At 28.7% G+C, this 18,151-nt stretch overlaps 1 protein-coding gene and 1 long non-coding RNA gene across 2 annotated transcripts in view; one reads left to right on the top strand and one right to left on the bottom strand.

Moving 5' to 3' along the window:
- LOC142333155 (uncharacterized) overlaps nt 1–18,151 on the top strand; it is a 115,988-nt gene that overhangs the window by 19,814 nt on the left and 78,023 nt on the right. The gene's annotated exons all lie outside the window — the stretch shown is intronic.
- LOC142333312 (uncharacterized) overlaps nt 1–18,151 on the bottom strand; it is a 62,358-nt gene that overhangs the window by 3,770 nt on the left and 40,437 nt on the right. Inside the window, exon 4 of the mRNA XM_075380335.1 lies at nt 1,646–1,747. Coding sequence (XP_075236450.1) covers nt 1,646–1,747 — 102 coding nt within the window. The remainder of the gene's footprint in view (nt 1–1,645; nt 1,748–18,151) is intronic.

Raw genomic sequence — 18,151 nt, forward strand, 5'->3', positions numbered from 1 at the left:
TGTCTTCAGTCATTTGACTGGTTTGATGCAGCTCTCCAAGATTCCCTATCTAGTGCTAGTCGTTTCATTTCAATATACCCTCTACATCCTACATCCCCAACAATTTGTTTTACATATTCCAAACGTGGCCTGCCTACACAATTTTTTCCTTCTACCTGTCCTTCCAATATTAAAGCGACTATTCCAGGATGCCTTAGTATGTGGCCTATAAGTCTGTCTCTTCTTTTAACTATATTTTTCCAAATGATTCTTTCTTCATCTATTTGCCGCAATACCTCTTCGTTTGTCACTTTATCCACCCATCTGATTTTTAACATTCTCCTGTAGCACCACATTTCAAAAGCTTCTAATCTTTTCTTCTCAGATACTCCGATCGTCCAAGTTTCACTTCCATATAAAGCGACAGTCTAAACATATACTTTCAAAAATCTTTTCCTGACATTTAAATTAATTTTTGATGTAAACAAATTATATTTCTTACTGAAGGCTCGTTTCGCTTGTGCTATTCGGCATTTTATATCGCTCCTGCTTCGTCCATCTTTAGTAATTCTACTTCCCAAATAACAAAATCCTTCTACCTCCGTAATCTTTTCTCCTCCTATTTTCACATTCAGTGATACAGCTTTGTTATTTCTACTACATTTCATTACTTTTGTTTTGTTCTTGTTTATTTTCATGCGATTGTTCTTGCGTAGGACTTCATCTATGCCGTTCAATACATTTCTAAAAAACAAGAATTCTTATTTATGTTCTGTGTATAAATATTAAAATATATGTTTCGTTTAACTCAAGTTTAACAATACATCTTTAACTCACTTCTTTGTTATCTTTAAAAAAATACTGAAATTGTTTGACGTAAGCTAGCTTCACTTATCGAGAAAGAATACTTTCTATTTTTTTTTCTTCTGAAACGTTTACGTTAAAACCATTATCACATGACAACCTTCCTATTTTAATACCATAAAGAAATATGATAAATTAAGGCGTACCAAGATGGTTGACAAAAGTTTCAAACATCATAAAGTAGTAGTAATTTTTTTATTTTGTAAATCCACACTTGTTTCTACCGCCTCGTAACTCTCAGTATTGAAATACAAAGCCGTTTCCATACTTTATTATCGCTTTGTGTAATAGATTTTAATATATGGAAGTTTAAAAAACGGAAAAAGCTGCGTAAATAATTGTTTGTTTTTCATCTCAGTTTCCTTGAATAAAATATACAGATCTCAAGAATATCATGTTAAGTAATATCGTTTAACGCGACTAAAAAATTGTTTTTTTTTCAACAAGAAAAAATAAGATATAAATCGAGTTTCAAAGACAAGCTTCTTTTTGTCGAGTACTTGTAATATTCGAATTATGTTGTAATATTTGAACTGTCAAATATTTGCAATATTCTTTAATAAAAAATATTTTAATGGATAATTTAATTAATAAAACTGCAGTCTTCAGTAGATTTTCTTAGAACTGTGGACGTATTACATTATTCAGAATATATTGTAAGTAAATTTTGTGGGATAAAATGTTTCCAGTAAAAAAACACGTTTCAATTGTTTTTCTTGTTTTCCATATTATTTATTATTGGAGATCAAAGAAAAGAAAATTTTACTGTTTTGTTATTACTTTCTGATATTGAATTACGTACCTCAGTATTTATCTGTTCACCGCTATTGTCAAATATATATATAAGATAACATATTGTCAAAGAAAGTTGTATCTCTATTATCTTGAAAAGTAAGTCATCTTTCTAAAAAAAAAAAACAAAAAATTTATTAATATTTAAAGGTTTTTCTAGCGTTTTCAGTTATTTGTAAAAATTTTTATAATAAAATTTTTTGATATTATCAACCATTGGCCCAGGGGGTGGAAAAAATGGGTTTTCAAAGGCAAAAAATCATTTGCGACTAAGCAGCTCAGTTCCAAAGAGTGCCATCGCCTCAAACTACGTAGGAAGGGCACAAAGTCCCGTCCAGGCATCTGGGACTCGGTCTTTCTTGCTTGCCATGCCTAAAATGAGGGGATCCCAAAGGTTTCCCCTCACCGGCACTCCGGTCTTAATGCCTTCCCTGTAATGAGGAACCTCAAAAGGATCTCCCACCGGACTACAGTCTTACTTTCCCCCCAGTGACAGAATAATAGTGACTGTACGTAATAAATATACAATATTCTGATATGAAGCTTTATTTCTTTGGTAAACAATTTTGAAATCATTTTTTTTTCTCATAGGACTGAGATTTATAAACTATTTCTAATTTTCTATTAACTTATCTGATATTGAATTACGTACCTCAGTGTTTATCTGTTCACCACTAGTATTATAAAAAAAATAAATAAATAAAAAAAAAATATATATATACAAGATTAACATATTCTCAAAGAAAGTTGTATCTCTATGATCTTGAAAAGTAAAAAATCTTTCTAAAAAATAACACAAAAAACTTAATTAATTTTTAAACGTTTTCAGTTTTTTTAGTATTAATTCTTTTTAGAGAGAGTTACTTATTCACCTAAAGAAAATAGTATACTAGAAGAATGTAATTCAGGTTGTTTATTATGAAAAACATTAATAGCAATGTTTTGTTAAAATTTGTTACAATTGAATATTTCCTGTCCTATTTATCTCGAAGAAGATAATTTTTTTTGTAATTGACTATAAGTATCATGCTGATACTATAGTCGAAGGGCTTCGTCCTTCAGTCTATAGGAATATTACCGGTTCAGATCTCAAATAATGCCTTAACGTGTGATCAACGCATCATTTGTCTTATCTCTTTTCGAACTGTAGATTTGTATCTAACCTTCTTGGGTAACCTTTCATCCGGCATTAAACATCTTGGTGCTTTAAACATCTTTGTTTATTTCATAAAATTCTATTTTCTGTCTTAAACATTTTTAAATCCTTTCGGATTTCATCATTGCAAATCCTATCTAGTCTGGGATAATATTTCACAGATCTCAGAAACCGAATTACCGATGCTCGAATTCTGTTCTTTTACCTTCTACTAGGCACTCGCGTCTGTGATCCACACAATATAATAAAATGAGAGGAAAAGCTGGGGATTAATGATTGAGCAAAAAGTTTGTTGTGACGGATATGATCGATTGAATTTTTTTAAATGCAATTTTATGTTACGGTTCTTTGATATTTAGCGGAGCGACGAATGTGTAACGGTTTTTCACGTAACTTTCAATTTTAAAGTAGCAATCAGTACAGCTGTTGAAAACTGTTATCCTTTATTCACGCATTCACCGCCTGGCGGGTTTTTCCTTGTATTTCTCCTTTGTATAACTATGATCTACATATCAATTAAAATATATATATATATATATATATATATATATATATATATAATAGTTACAAGAGGCATATATAATTATGCGATTATGTAGTAGAATACATGCAAAAAAGGAAATTGCCAAAATTAAAATGAAATTACCTCTTCAACATTCATCAGTAAATGATGTCCATTGTGCTTGAAAACAATGCTTGCGATACGGCTTGAATTAATGAATAACTTTACTATGTAATACTATAATGTGTAAATAATTAATAATTATTATACAAAAAAAAAAATTGCAAATAATAACATTTATGTAATTAGTACATGTAAAATTACATACAATTATTAAATTTCAGTTTCTGCGTTTAAACAATATGAACTAATAATACAAAATAAAATTAACAAAATCTGGGACAAAAGATTTTAAATGTAAAACTGAGTAAAATTTCGAAAATGTACCTTTTATTCCGACTTCCCATTCATCCATTTAAAAATATTAATTTTTATATAATTTCTAGAAATTGTAAAATTCCATCAATAAGAGTTACGATAATTACCGATAAAATATAGTTAGTTTAAACTATTCAACCGACTTAACTAAATCATTTTTTTAAGAAGTAATGACAGTAGTAGATTCAAAAACCTTATCAATAATCATTAACTAAGTGCTATTTTTTCAGGGTTTAAAATTTTAAAATTAATATATTGTGTACGACATGATTTTGCAAAAAAATGTTGTTTCACTTTAAAATATCTTAAACAATGAAGACGATAATTAAATTACAACCGATAATTAAATATTGAGATCGTGGAACAGATTTTTTTTTAAAGTGGGCAAACTTTACCGTATTTCAACAACTCTTAGAAAAAGTCAGTTTAACAATATATATATAATGCTAGTACCCCCTGACGCAAAATTATATATGAAGTAAGCATTATATGCGTACTGTATTTCAAAAATAGGGATTGGTTTTTTTACAAATTACGTGTGTAAAAGAGTGTGTAAATTACGTTTGTATCAGAGTTATCGCTATTTACATCTACAATATTTCTCAAAGTTTGAACTCTGTTTTTAGCCGAGTGTATAAGTTGCTCTTTAAGTGTTTGACAACGGTCCGGTCTAAATTCACATTGTATCCGATCATAAATTCTAGTAGCCCTAGAAGTTCTTCATCCTATGTGTCTTCGCCGGCCTAGGAATTATGAAATATTAATATTAATTTGAAAATCGAATTTATGCCGATTACAAGTATGTCTTACCCTGATAGAACGTCTTAGTTCGGAATACAAAAATCTATGCTAAATTGCTAGGATTGAGGATGAGTTTTCGCGAATCTACTTACCAATAAACGTAATAACTGTATGAAAAAATCGATATTGATATAGAAATTCAATTCAGAAAATAATCCCAGAAATATTTTTATTTTATATATCATTCTGATATTATGATTAACCTGTTTCAATGCGCTACATGCAGAGGTATGTGACGAAACAGTGGAGAAAAGACATCGAGTATGGCTGTTCACCAATCCCAAAAATCAGAAACATCTTTCCAAAATCTAGTAAATTAGTGAAAAGCAACCAACCGAACCCTTAGGAGAATAAAACGACAACACCATAGAGATACACTGAAGTCAATAGCAGAAGAATTCAATAAAATACAGTCGAGAGACTACTACAAAAAATTCAAAATTCAGCTCCCAATATACGAACTCCAACCCTAATATTAAAGAATGAAAACGGTAAACTAGCCCTAACAATAAAGACAGCACGGAAATTCTAACTAAATATTTCAAAAAACTTCTAAATTGCGTAGAACCGATAAAACGACTAAACTTCAACGGCAACACCACCAGAAAACATCAAACTTTCCACAATAAAAGAAATCTACCAAGAACTGGTTGAGATAAAGAATTACAAAATAGAGGGAGAAGATCAGACTTATATAAAGATCTGGAAACGTGCAGGAATAGCAGCAAAAATTTCCCTTCATCAACAGCTTGTCAACATCAGGATTAAATGAGAACTACCAGACGACTGGTCGACACCCCTCATCCATCCGCTACACGAAAAAGGGGATAAAATAGACCCCAAAAATTACAGGGAAATCTCATTCTTAGATACAACATAAAAATTCTTTTCACGATCTTCCTCAACAGGATCGGATCACAACCCGAGAAAGAACTAGTAGAATACGAGGGAGGTTGTAGACCCCGGAGGAGATTTCTAGACTAGATCATGAGTCTCAAGCTAACAATAACAGGAAAAGAAACAGAGACTTCGGAACCATTTCAGATAAAACAGGATTACGCCAAGGCAATGGGCTCTCACCACTATTATTCAATACGCTCTTTAAATGTTAATGAGGGAATGGTTAAAAAATGCTCACAAAATTAAAAATAGGCAGAAAAACCAAAACATACTGTCTTGGTTTCGACGACAACTTGGTACTGTTAGCAAACGACATAGACGGGTTAAATCACAGATATTACAACTTCAAAACGTTGAAAATAAAATTGTCCTCTAAATATCCATTTTTAGGGCAAATTATGCCCTAAAAACTAATACGATTAAAAGAAATAAACATAAACCGTAATAAAATCAAGATTGTAATCCAGTTTAAATACCTCGGGGAATAATAACAAACAACCTAAACGAAAAACTTCGGTCCAAATAAAAGGAATAGGTGAAGCTCAAAAGTTAATATGGTATACAATAGAAAATGCTTATCAAGAAACGCATAAATAAGACACTACAAGACAGTTATAAAACCAGAATTGGAAGAAAATCAATAAAATGTATTAGAAAGACGGGCAGTGGTGGATTGTGCCCGAAAAAGTCGTTTACAATGTGTTAGAACCAATCAAGGATACCATGCGTAAGAGGAGATTAGGATTCTGTGGACTTATCTTTAGGATGCAAGATTCAAGACTTCTGAAACGGCTCTTACAGTATATCTCGACTCGAAAGACACCTAGTCAGGATGAAGATGGATCAAGGAAATAAGAGATGATCTGAAGATAATTAGCCTTCCACCAGAAGACACCACTGATAAGATAAAATTAAACAGGAAAATTAAAAACAAAAGCATTCGCTTCGCACTTACAAGAATAAAACTTACAACACCAACTTTTTCAACCCTAGAAAAGGCACGAAGATCGGAACGTATAAAAACGTATTGGGAAGGACAACAAGGCTCAAACAATCCCGTCAAATAGACTTGGATAATGGAATGATAAAGTGGTCCTATACGATCATAAAACAGTAATGAGTTTAACATTCGTTTTTATATATTTTTTTATAACTAAATTCTTTCTTCATGACCTGCGCTTTCTTTATCTCAGTATCTTAAAAGTAAATATTAAATAAGCTTGTGGATTCAGTTAGCGATAATGAGATTATTTAAATTGCTTGTCAGTATTGAAATAACATGTGCGAGTAACCTGTTATAAAAATAACATCGCCAAATGCATCTTTATATTAATATCGCCACATTAAAGAAAACAAAAATTACCTTATTTAAGCGGATTGTGAGGAAGCGTTACGCAATTCCGCATTATTTAAATTAATAACTTAGTTAAAATTTACTGTAAAACAATTTAATTTTACCTGTACAATTATGTAAATTGAAATACAACAATAACAGCAAGCTCCACACTTCAACGTCATTGATATACCATGAATTGCTTTGTTAATTACGTTACATTTTCTAAAAAAAAAGAAAGTTATTTTTTTATATAAATAGTATTTAAAGTAAATATTATTAGTTGTTTATTATCAGTGATATTTATATCTTAACTATACATCAATAAATGATGACTTAGAGGTGATTGCCCGGATGAAATAAATCGTCCGGGTGATTGAGCATAACCTGTGTGCATAGATTCGGTCCCTGCGTGACTAGAGGGGGAGGAATTTAGCGGGTAACAGCCCCGCACGTGCCGTCAGAGCGAGCCTGCCTGCGGCTGGTAGAGCTTTTCCCTCCCTACGGAAAAAAAAAATAGACATATATCAGTAAATTAACCGGTTTTAGACTTTTTAGTACTAAATATAATGTTTAACGCTAGCCATATTGATAATAGGAAGTTGACTTGTGCGTGTTCGTGTTTGGTTGTGTTAGTTGCCAGTCCAGCTACTGCTATTGGCGCACGGACCACATGGTGCGCAGGCCGGATGGGCATCAACGACTCTCTCCTCTAAATAAGAATCCTTTTTACTTTCTTGTACGAAGTAAAGGAAGAGGAGGAGGAGAAAAGATTATGGAGGTAGAAGAATTTTGTTATTTGGGAAGTAGAATTACTAAAGATGGACGAAGCAGGAGCGATATAAAATGCCGAATAGCACAAGCTAAACGAGCCTTCAGTAAGAAATATAATTTGTTTACATCAAAAATTAATTTAAATGTCAGGAAAAGAGTTTTGAAAGTGTATGTTTGGAGTGTCGCTTTATATGGAAGTGAAACTTGGACGAGCGGAATATCTGAGAAGAAAAGATTAGACGCTTTTGAAATGCGGTGCTATAGGAGAATGTTAAAAATCAGACGGGTGGATAAAGTGACAAATGAAGAGGTATTGCGGCAAATAGATGAAGAAAGAAGCATTTTGAATAATATAGTTAAAAGAAGAGACAGACTTATAGGCCACATACTAAGGCATCCTGGAATAGTCGCTTTAATATTGGAAGGACAGGTAGAAGGAAAAAATTGTGTAGGTAGGCCACGTTTGGAATATGTAAAACAAATTGTTAGGGATGTAGGATGTAGAGGGTATACTGAAATGAAACGACTAGCACTAGATAGGGAATCTTGGAAAGCTGCATCAAACCAGTCAAATGACTGAAGACAAAAAAAAAAAAACGAAGTAAAGGAAGTATTGTGATCGCGAAACATTTCGGTTTTCATATTTCAACGGAAATGTCCATTTTGGCCATCCTTGAATCCATTTTGACTAGTTTCGGCGTGACTTCTGTACGTACATATGTACCTCGCATAACTCAAAAACGATTAGCCGTAGGATGTTGCAATTTTGGACAGCATTGTTGTAACATGTGGTTGTCCACGTCACTTTTGGATTGCAATCGAAATTAAAATTGATGTTCTAATTAATGAAATATTTTTATCTTGAAGGGAAGACACATCCGTTCGAATCGGACTTCATCTCTTGTTTTATTAAACTTTTTTTTATTTGTTTTTTAACTTTTATTTTTTTAATTTAAATATATTGATTTAATAATAATTGACCTGTGATTGTAAAAAAAAAAATTACAATGCATAATTATTCAATAATAATAATATGAAAAAAATCACAAGTTATTTGTGAAATAAAATTTTATGTACTTTTATAAAATTGTATATGTAATTTAATAGGCATTATTACATATATGTATATATAACAGATTTGGTGAAACATCTGATTATTTTATATTAATTGAAAATTATAATTTAGAATCGTATTATTTTTGGATTTTCTACTTAAATTTTATTTAATTATTCTGGAATTTCTGGTTAATTTTATCTACATTAAAGTTAACTACAGAGTGATTAAAAAATAGACCCTCGCATGAACAACATATACACTGAGACATACATGCCCGATCTTTAATAAATTGCAAATAATTCTTATCTTTTAGTTCATTACTCTTGTGATATTGTCGGACAATATTCTCTCTAGTCGGAGTTGATCATCATTTCATTTATTTGGTTTTTGTTGCCAATCATATAATCGCCTTTTGGTTTGATATAATTTTTTGATTTTATTCTGTGTACACGCTCTTTAATTTTCTAATTTTCTCTCTCTTTATATTCATCATCTTTTTATTCTTTCTTTGGTTTTAACATTTTCTTCCTCTTTATTTTTATCATTTTCTCTTAATTTTTGTATTTTTCCCTTGTTAGTAATATTTTCATCCCCATTCATATTCATCTTCATCTAATAATTGTTTGAAGTATTCAAATTCACAAATTTATTGTAAGCTCAATGTTGTAATATTTTTACTTCGTTTTTCCATTAGTTTTTAAAGCTGTGAAAAATATCAAATATTATATTCATAATTTTAAAAAAATTTTGAAAGAAAAAATGCTTGATGAAGACGGGAAATATGAAAGAATGATTGAAATAGGAAAGAATTAAAAAAATGTTTTTTATTTGTGGGAGATTTGGTTTGAGAATGCTTTGAAAATTTCTAAATTATTTTTTGAGTTTTTTTTTGGTTTAATTTTTACTCTATTGACGCATATAGTCAGATATGTTTCTTTCATCAGCTATTTATAAGCGAACCATATATAAAAGGTCATATAAATTATGGTGTCATTATTTGGTTATGGCACAGCACACTTAAAAATCTGATGTGGACACCATGTGACTTCCTTGTGTGCCTGTTAAATTATATATACACGTTTCATATTTTTTTTTTAAGTTGTTATTAAATTATTATTTATCGTAATTTCTTTTTTACAATTTGAAGTTAATAATTAATAAATCAATATATTAAAAAAAAAAAAAAATAAATAAAATAAGTTAAAAAAAAGCGAAACGAAGTCGGATTCGAATCGTTGTGCCTTCCCCTTGTAAGGTCCAGATATTTCATTAATTAAAATTTTATTTGACTATAACTATGGAACCAATAAAAATAAGTACCACTTATGATATATCGTTGAAAAGGTGTCAGTGAGGAATTATTGCAGTTAAGAAAAAGTCCAAAATCCAAATTTTTTTGATTTTGTCGGTACGTACGTGCAGACGTCACGCCGAAACTAGTCAAAATGGATTCAGGGATGGTCAAAATGGATATTTCCGTTGAAACCTGAAAACCGATATTTTTTGCGATTACAATACTTCCTAAGTAGAAGGAAGTAAAAAAGAATATATTTCATTATAGAAACGTTTTGCTATGTAATAATTAAACATTGATATAAAACATAACGTATAATAAAATTGTTTGCTTATACAGAGCCATTTATAAAGAATGTAACAAAGTAACAGGACATGTTTTACTGGTGAAAATGAAGAAGAAATTTTATATAAACATAGGTAAGGAAAAGATTTCGTTCTTGTTGCCAAATTAAAGAATAAATTTAGTGATATAACAAAAAATCTGACCTGAAAAGTTGAAAAAATAAGTCTCCAAATTGATTTTTTAGTAGGTTTTGAGAAATATAGAATTAAAACACACCATTTTATGTTTGGCCTAATAAAATTGTTGAATGTCTAATAAACATAGAAGTTTTAAACTAAAGTAGTAGAATTTTTGATTCTAAGTAAAATGGCACGTATAAAGTACAATGAAACTAAATACAAAATTAAGAATTTCCAAGTTTATTAAAAACATATAAAAATGTAGCAAATTTTATATAAACATTAAACTAAACTAAATTTTCAATATTACGAAAAAAATAATTAGATATTTTTAGAAAAATAAAAAAATCAAACGTAAAAAAAAGCCGTATACTATTTTTACTAGAATCAAATACCTTACTTTCTTTAAAACTTTCATTTATTTATTATCCATTTAATGAAAGTATTCTAATCTCAAGAGTTTTTTAACCCTTTTTTTATTTTCCCCCCCTTTTTTGTTGTTTAATATATTCAAGAAATCTCTCGAATACTACTGAAATGTTAATTTCACAACTACACTTCTGAATCCAGCCTAATTTTACCGAAGGTGCAGAAATCAGGATTAACTCTTTCGTCATCCGGCATTCCTAACGAAACGTTTCCAAATTTTTTTTTCCTGTTTAGCCTTCGGGAGTCACCGTTAGGTATTACTTCAGAGGATGATTGAGGATGATATACATGAGTGTAAGTGAAGTTCAGTCTTATACAGTCTCATGTTGACCATTTCTGAAATGTATAATTAAATGAAACCCAACCACCAAAGAATACCGGTATCCACGATCTAATATTCAAATCCGTATAACAGTTACTGTCTTTACTAGGATTTTGACGTTGAAACTAACGAATACGAAATCAGCTGATTTGCGAAGACGTGTTCCCGCTAGACCAACCCGGTGGTTATGTTTTGGGTTACGTTTCCAAAGCTACGTTCATATTAACATTCTTCATTACTTTTCACCAGTAATTTCGTTACATTTCTCGTGAATCATTCTGTATATTCATAATGTTATACACCATACTTCCTTCAAAAAAGATACAATGTATGTAAAGAAAGTAATTCAACGCTCATATAGTTAAACATGCATCATCTCCGCATTTGATATATGTAAGTTTTGTGTGTATTACATATAAAGTATACTATAGAAATCGGAAAAACGTTCAGTAAAATAGGTTTTTATATGTAAAATATAAATCGACTATAAAAATTGTTGTAAATACTTGATGCTTACCTCTTAACAGTAACTATAATTACATGCGCAACATTTATTATTGGTGCAGAAAATATGTGGATAAAATTATGTAAAATTGAAGATTAATTGTAAAAAGTTGAGCAATGTCACAATTAAAAAAAAAAAAAAATTAATCGCCTTTAATAATATTTTATTTTATACTGGATGAATTAAAATTTTTAACTTTTATTAATGTTTTAAAAGTTTTCTCACGGTTAGAACGTATGGAAATATTTTTTGAATTTTTTGTCGCATGAAAATGACATTTTCGTTAATTTAACTCGATAATAAAGCGTTTTCGGACATCTATTCGTATGAATTTCTTTATTTAGTTCAACCTCTAGCATCACTTCCAAAATTATTTATCTTTCCTCGTGAATATCCGGACTATTATGTAATATAATATTAAATATATATTTATAGAATTTGTATTTAGATTGAGGGCAGTATCATACGAACGATTTACTGTTCTACTATGTATTAAACTTCCAAACCTTTCAGTGTAATTTACTACGGTTGATAGTAATTTCTGTAATGGATGTGTGGAAGCCAAAAAAAAAAGAAGAATTTATCATTATTGTAAGGTTTATAAATAATATTCTACTAACCTGTAAATTAGTTGATGATATTCAATAATATATATTAATATTTTTTTTATTAATTTTAATTCATTTTCTTTAAATTCATTTCCACATTTATTAATAATTTGTGGATTTATTTTTGATTTCACGTTCATCGAAATTATGTAATCCATTTCATTTATCGAGAAAGAAAGTAATTTTATGTCATTACTTATAAGTTTCATCGACAACAATGTTACAGCATATGTAAGATATGAAAAATTACAAATAAACCAAATACATATAGACTGTAATAAATACCAAACTGAGTAAATGTACAAATTTTTATAATTTGAAAAATAGTAAACGGGGTATTGTAATGGTAAATTTTCAATTTTTATCGTATTTAAGTCACCAGTAGTTATAATAATAAAAAATGTAAAAATTAATGTCGAGGTACATGAAATAACACAGTATAAATTCATTGAGTAATACAAAACATTATTATTTGTTATTAATTGTTTTGACATTAGAGTTATTAATTTTTTTCTTTCTTCTGTTATCTGGTATGGAAATTCATTGTAAGTCCCATCAAATATCAGTTTACATGTTTTGATAATATTCTTCAAAGATTTTAAATAAACGGCAACATTAAAAAATACGACAATGAAAAATGTCATTGATTTTAATGAATTTATTCTACTATCCAAATCATTCCAGTTGTATTTTATTTGTATTATACAAAACGACGATATCAGTACTTCCAATGCAATAAATAATAAAATTCTTAATTTGTATTTACCGTTGTTTAAATTGAAACCTAATATATTTAATGTAGTTTTTATTTTATTAGAAACTACCATTTTTTTGATATGCTTTTAATATTATTTCCTGAAAGTAAAAAATTTCATTGTAAGTTTTTGAAACAAGCTAATATATTAACTCCGATTGTGTACGTGTAAAATTTATCAGATACGGAATTTTTCAATTTGCATTATAGCAGATCGCAAGAAAACGGTCCGCAACCTCTGCCGGCTCACAACATCACAATTTTATGTTAAACGCACAAAAAAAAGACATGAAAAACTTATTTTTCACGTCAAATGTTTAATTTTTTCCTGAATTAGATATTTATCGATTTATTTTGTCGCCGTTTACTTACGGTTATCCAAAAGCAAGAAACATTTTCGTGCGGTCTGATTTTAAATATTTACGACATACGTTTCATAGGGTCATCATCTTTTAATAGAAAATCAAAAAAATAAAGGTAAAGTTAGGGTTAGAATTCGAATAAACAAATTTAATTTCCAAAAAAAAAAAAACATTTCAACAACTTAAAATTTTATAACTTAATATATTAACATGTATTTTATTGTATGTTATTAGTATGTACATCCCAACCTCGTCGGGGAAGACACCCGCCTTTTGACGCTTCCGGTGGCCACACTACCCCACCCCGTTCTAAGCTCTGGTGGGCTTTAACGGGAGTCATCTTTCGCTATCTAACTTATCTTACAGTAATAAACCAGGCTTCGTTGGAATGCCACCGATGTAAATGTCTCATTTTCATCGGTGATTTTTAAACTTGGCTTTTGCCTTCGCTGAAGGCCTCGTCCGGACATCTTGAATGTCCTACATCGTTTCCCACTGAACTAGCTAACCGAGTCCGCGGAAACGCGTACCCCGCGCCTAGTTCTGCTTATTATGATCCAATTTCGTAAATGTCTCGTAATTCGAGGCAAATAGAACATACCGGCAAACATGTTGATCGTAATAACGAAATTTAGTCCTAGTTCCTTAGTGAAACTAAGCTAACGCTTAAATAAATACCTGACTGAGATTAAATTATGGACTCCGGTCTGGTACACTAGGGAGAGGTGGACAGACCTCCTACTCCCACTCGGATCCATCGCAGAGTCCCGCGTGACATTCACCACAATAAACTATCGTCGAGATGCCGGTACATCTTACGGCTGCATGGTGTCCCATGCCCTTCGACAGTGCAGCCGCATCCCGCCGACAGTGTAGTTTGCTCATTCTAATCTGTCCTCGTCAAAACGCCGCTACACCTCACGACTGCACGGCATCCCATGCCCATCGGCAGTGCAGTCGCCGTTCCGCCGACGGCTTTTACAATTATTGACACCTCCAATTAATATGGACATCCCAATTCCGTAGGGGAAGACACTCGCCTAGTGACGTTCCGGTCGCCACACCACCCCTCCTTGTTTCTTGCCCTATTGAATTAATATGTACAGAATAAATTTTTTAATTGAATTATTTTTATTATTAAATAAAGTAAAAAATTATAGTTGTAATAAATGCGAAGTTCATTCCTACAGCCTTTCTTAAATTTCGGTTGTCTTAGTGTATATGCGTACGCGTATAGGAACGCCCTCGCAGATAAGCCCTGCGGGCGGCGTCTTGGAATGGTATTATTAGGTGTCCAAAATTGATTATCTATTGTGTAAAAGTGTTTTTTTGAATGATGAAAATTGATCAAGGAAATGCGAAAAAATATCGGCAAATCTTCCCAATTAAATTTGGTTTAGATAGGTCCAGGCATCTTTTAAAGATTACACACTCAACATTTTCATCAAGATCCATAATATCCATATGTAAATTCACCCAATATGAGAGCTGGAAGCTTAAATATAAATTAAATTAATTAATTTGTTATTTATTTACTATATTCAATTTACGTAACAAATTATCGTAATACGAAAGTAACCTTCGTTTACACAATAACAAAAGAAAAATTGCTTAAAAATCAATAAATCACTAAAGAGGATAAATTGGATTCAAAATTCTTCTAATTTTGACCTTTATTGTTTACAATGTGATTTGATTACCGTGTTTGGCCAATATGTATGTTTAATTGTAACTACAAGGTAAAAAAAAAGTCATATTTGCGATTCTAAATGGATAATCGATAATATTTTTAGTATCTATTTATTTGTATAGAAAATTGCGTTTATGTTCTGCTACGATATGAATGAATGAATTGCGTTTGTAAAATTTATTAATTTATTTTATAATTATTACAAGACTGACTAACAATAGAGCATTAGACGAATTCATTTAATAAGAGTAAGAAAAAATTGAGAATATATAAAAGAGTAAAAGAAAGAGTGAAAATTTATTAAGAGTAACAGAAGAAAGAGAATTAGTTTTATTTTTACAAATAAAAAAGGAGGAAATGAAATCTGAGTCTTAACGTAATTAATCGATTTTATGAAGAAAAACTCACATTAAAAAAAGAAAAAAATATTATTAATATATATTTCACATATCTGTTGATATGCGATATATATATATATAAAGCTATAGTAATAGCTTTTACTCTGACCTAGTTGAAATTTAATTTGTTAATTGTTTGTTCTAAAAAGACTTTTCGATATAAAAGATCCGCGATAGAAATTCTGTCAAAATTAGGTTATTGAATCTTTAGATAGAAAAGATTCGTTTTACTATTATAAAATTTAATCTGTAAACAAAGATCAAAAACAAACTCTTTCACTTACCTACGAAGTGAGTAAGTCATGGTAATGATAGTGAGTTCAGTTTTCTTGACTTGCTATGTTTGTGTTCTGGTTACAGGTAAATGTTTCCTTGCTTTTTAATAACTACGGTACGAATGAAGATTACTTTAAAAATGTTTAGTTTCATCAGCTTACGAATGCTATTTGGAATAAAAATAGTGAACAATAAATTGTGGGTTCAGGTATTATTAAAAAATTCATGTTCAATAGTTTCTTTGGTACGTGTATTTTTATTTTTATAACCGGTGTTCTTATATTTAAATAAAGAATAAAGTTTATTTTAGGACTACTATTTCGTTGCTGTTAGGTATTCACTGTTTATTATTTATTTATGTATCAATACCTCATCGCACTTGAAGTGGGCACGGGATGAATAAAATATTGCATAATAAAAATTTAACTATTTACTTCTTTTTTTTTCCGAAATATGAAATAGTATACGTTGAGATATGTTGTGGTATCTTTACGGTTAACAGGCATATATCTTATTTTGATTTTAAACAGTATTATTTTTTTTTAAATACTAAATTAATTGATGTTATACGACTAATTACAATTATGATAAAAGAAGATTTGCTGAGAGGGCATGAATTACACAATATTATGTATATTAATTAAATTCGTTATTTGAATATTAGTAAAATGATTTGTTATGTATTTGGATCGTCTTTCTATGCGATCTTCGATAAATAGCTTAGCAAATTTTTACGGTTCAAAAAAAAAACGCGTTTAGCTGTTTTCTTATTTGATTACAAATAGTTGAAAATTTTTTCGATTGATATGTTATCAATTAAACAATTGAAAACAGATCAGATTAATAAACTAATTAAATAAAAATTAATTCTATTAATTATTAATCATTAATATTATTGATTATTAAATATTAATTATTGACTATTAACTATCAATTACTTAATATTAACTATCAATTATTTGTCTTTAATAATAATTATCAACAATTATGTAACAATTATTAATTATAAATTATATCAATTATTAATTTACACCATCAATTTTGAATTCTGAATTTTTTATTTTTATTTTAAACTTTGAGTTTTGAATTTTGAATTTTTTATTTTTATTTTAAATTTTGAGTTTAGAATTTTTTAATTTTTTATTTTATATTTTGAGTTTGGAATTTTTTGTTATTTTAAATTTTGAGTTTAGAATTTTAATTTTTTATTTTGAATTTTTTGTTTTGAATTTTTAATTTTTTATTTTTCATTTTAAACTTTGAGTTTTGAATTTTTTATTTTTTATTTTAAACTTTGAGTTTTGAATTTTTTATTTTTTATTTTAAATTTACAGTTTTGAATTTTGAATTTTTTATTTTTTATTTTAAACTTTGAGTTTTGAATTTTTTATTTTATTTAAAATTTTGAGTTTAGAATTTATTTTTTATTTTAAATTTTGAGTTTTGAATTTTTTGTTTTGTATTTATTATTTTTTATTTTATATTTTGAGTTTGGAATTTATTTATTTTATTTTAAATTTGCGTTTAGAATTTTTTTATTTTATTTTGAATTTTTTATTTTTTATTTTAAATTTTGAATTTAGAATTTTGTTATTTTTTTATTTTAAACTTTGAGTTTTAATTTTTAATTTTTAATTTTTTATTTTAAATTTTGAGTTTGGAGTTTTGAATTTTGAATTTTTTATCTTTTATTTTAAATTTTGAGTTTGGAATTTTTTATTTTATTTAAAATTTTTATTTTTTATTTTGAATTTTTTGTTTTGAATTTTTTATTTTTTATTTTTCATTTTAAACTTTGAGTTTTGAATTTTTTTTTTTTTATTTTAAACTTTGAGTTTTGAATTTTTTATTTTTTATTTTAAATTTTGAGTTTTTAATATTCATTTTTTTAAATTTATTTTAAATATTGAGTTTTGAATTTATTGGTTTTTTGTTTTTACTTTTTTTAATTTAGAATCTTGAGTCTTAAATATTTTCGCATTTTTGCACTTTTGTATTTTCGCATTTTTTTATTTTTGCATTATCCTTATTGCATTATTGCATTTTTGATCTTGAAACACTTGAATATATGGTTTATCTCGGATATCTAGGACCATGAATATCTGGAATCTTTAATTTACAGTTGCTGATTAAAAACCTCTTGAAAATATACAATTAGTTTTAATTGATATCAATATGTAATAATAAATGAAAATTACTGATCGATTAGAAAATTCTCATCGTAAAAGTAATAAAACATTTTTGCCGATATTCCCTGGTAAGTATGAAAGAAGATTTAATATTTATAGAGATTTTGAACAAAATTACGTTTAGATTTTGATATTTTATTGTACGTCTAACAATAAAATAAAATATACGTATAAAAAATCTAAATATTTATACACAATTTTATTTCTAATTACTTGATGTTCAAGTCACATTAAAGCAAAAATCTCATAACTTCTGGAGGCAGT

This window comes from Lycorma delicatula, chromosome 12 (genome assembly GCF_047948215.1).
Source record: "Lycorma delicatula isolate Av1 chromosome 12, ASM4794821v1, whole genome shotgun sequence".
Classification (NCBI taxonomy): domain Eukaryota; kingdom Metazoa; phylum Arthropoda; class Insecta; order Hemiptera; family Fulgoridae; genus Lycorma; species Lycorma delicatula.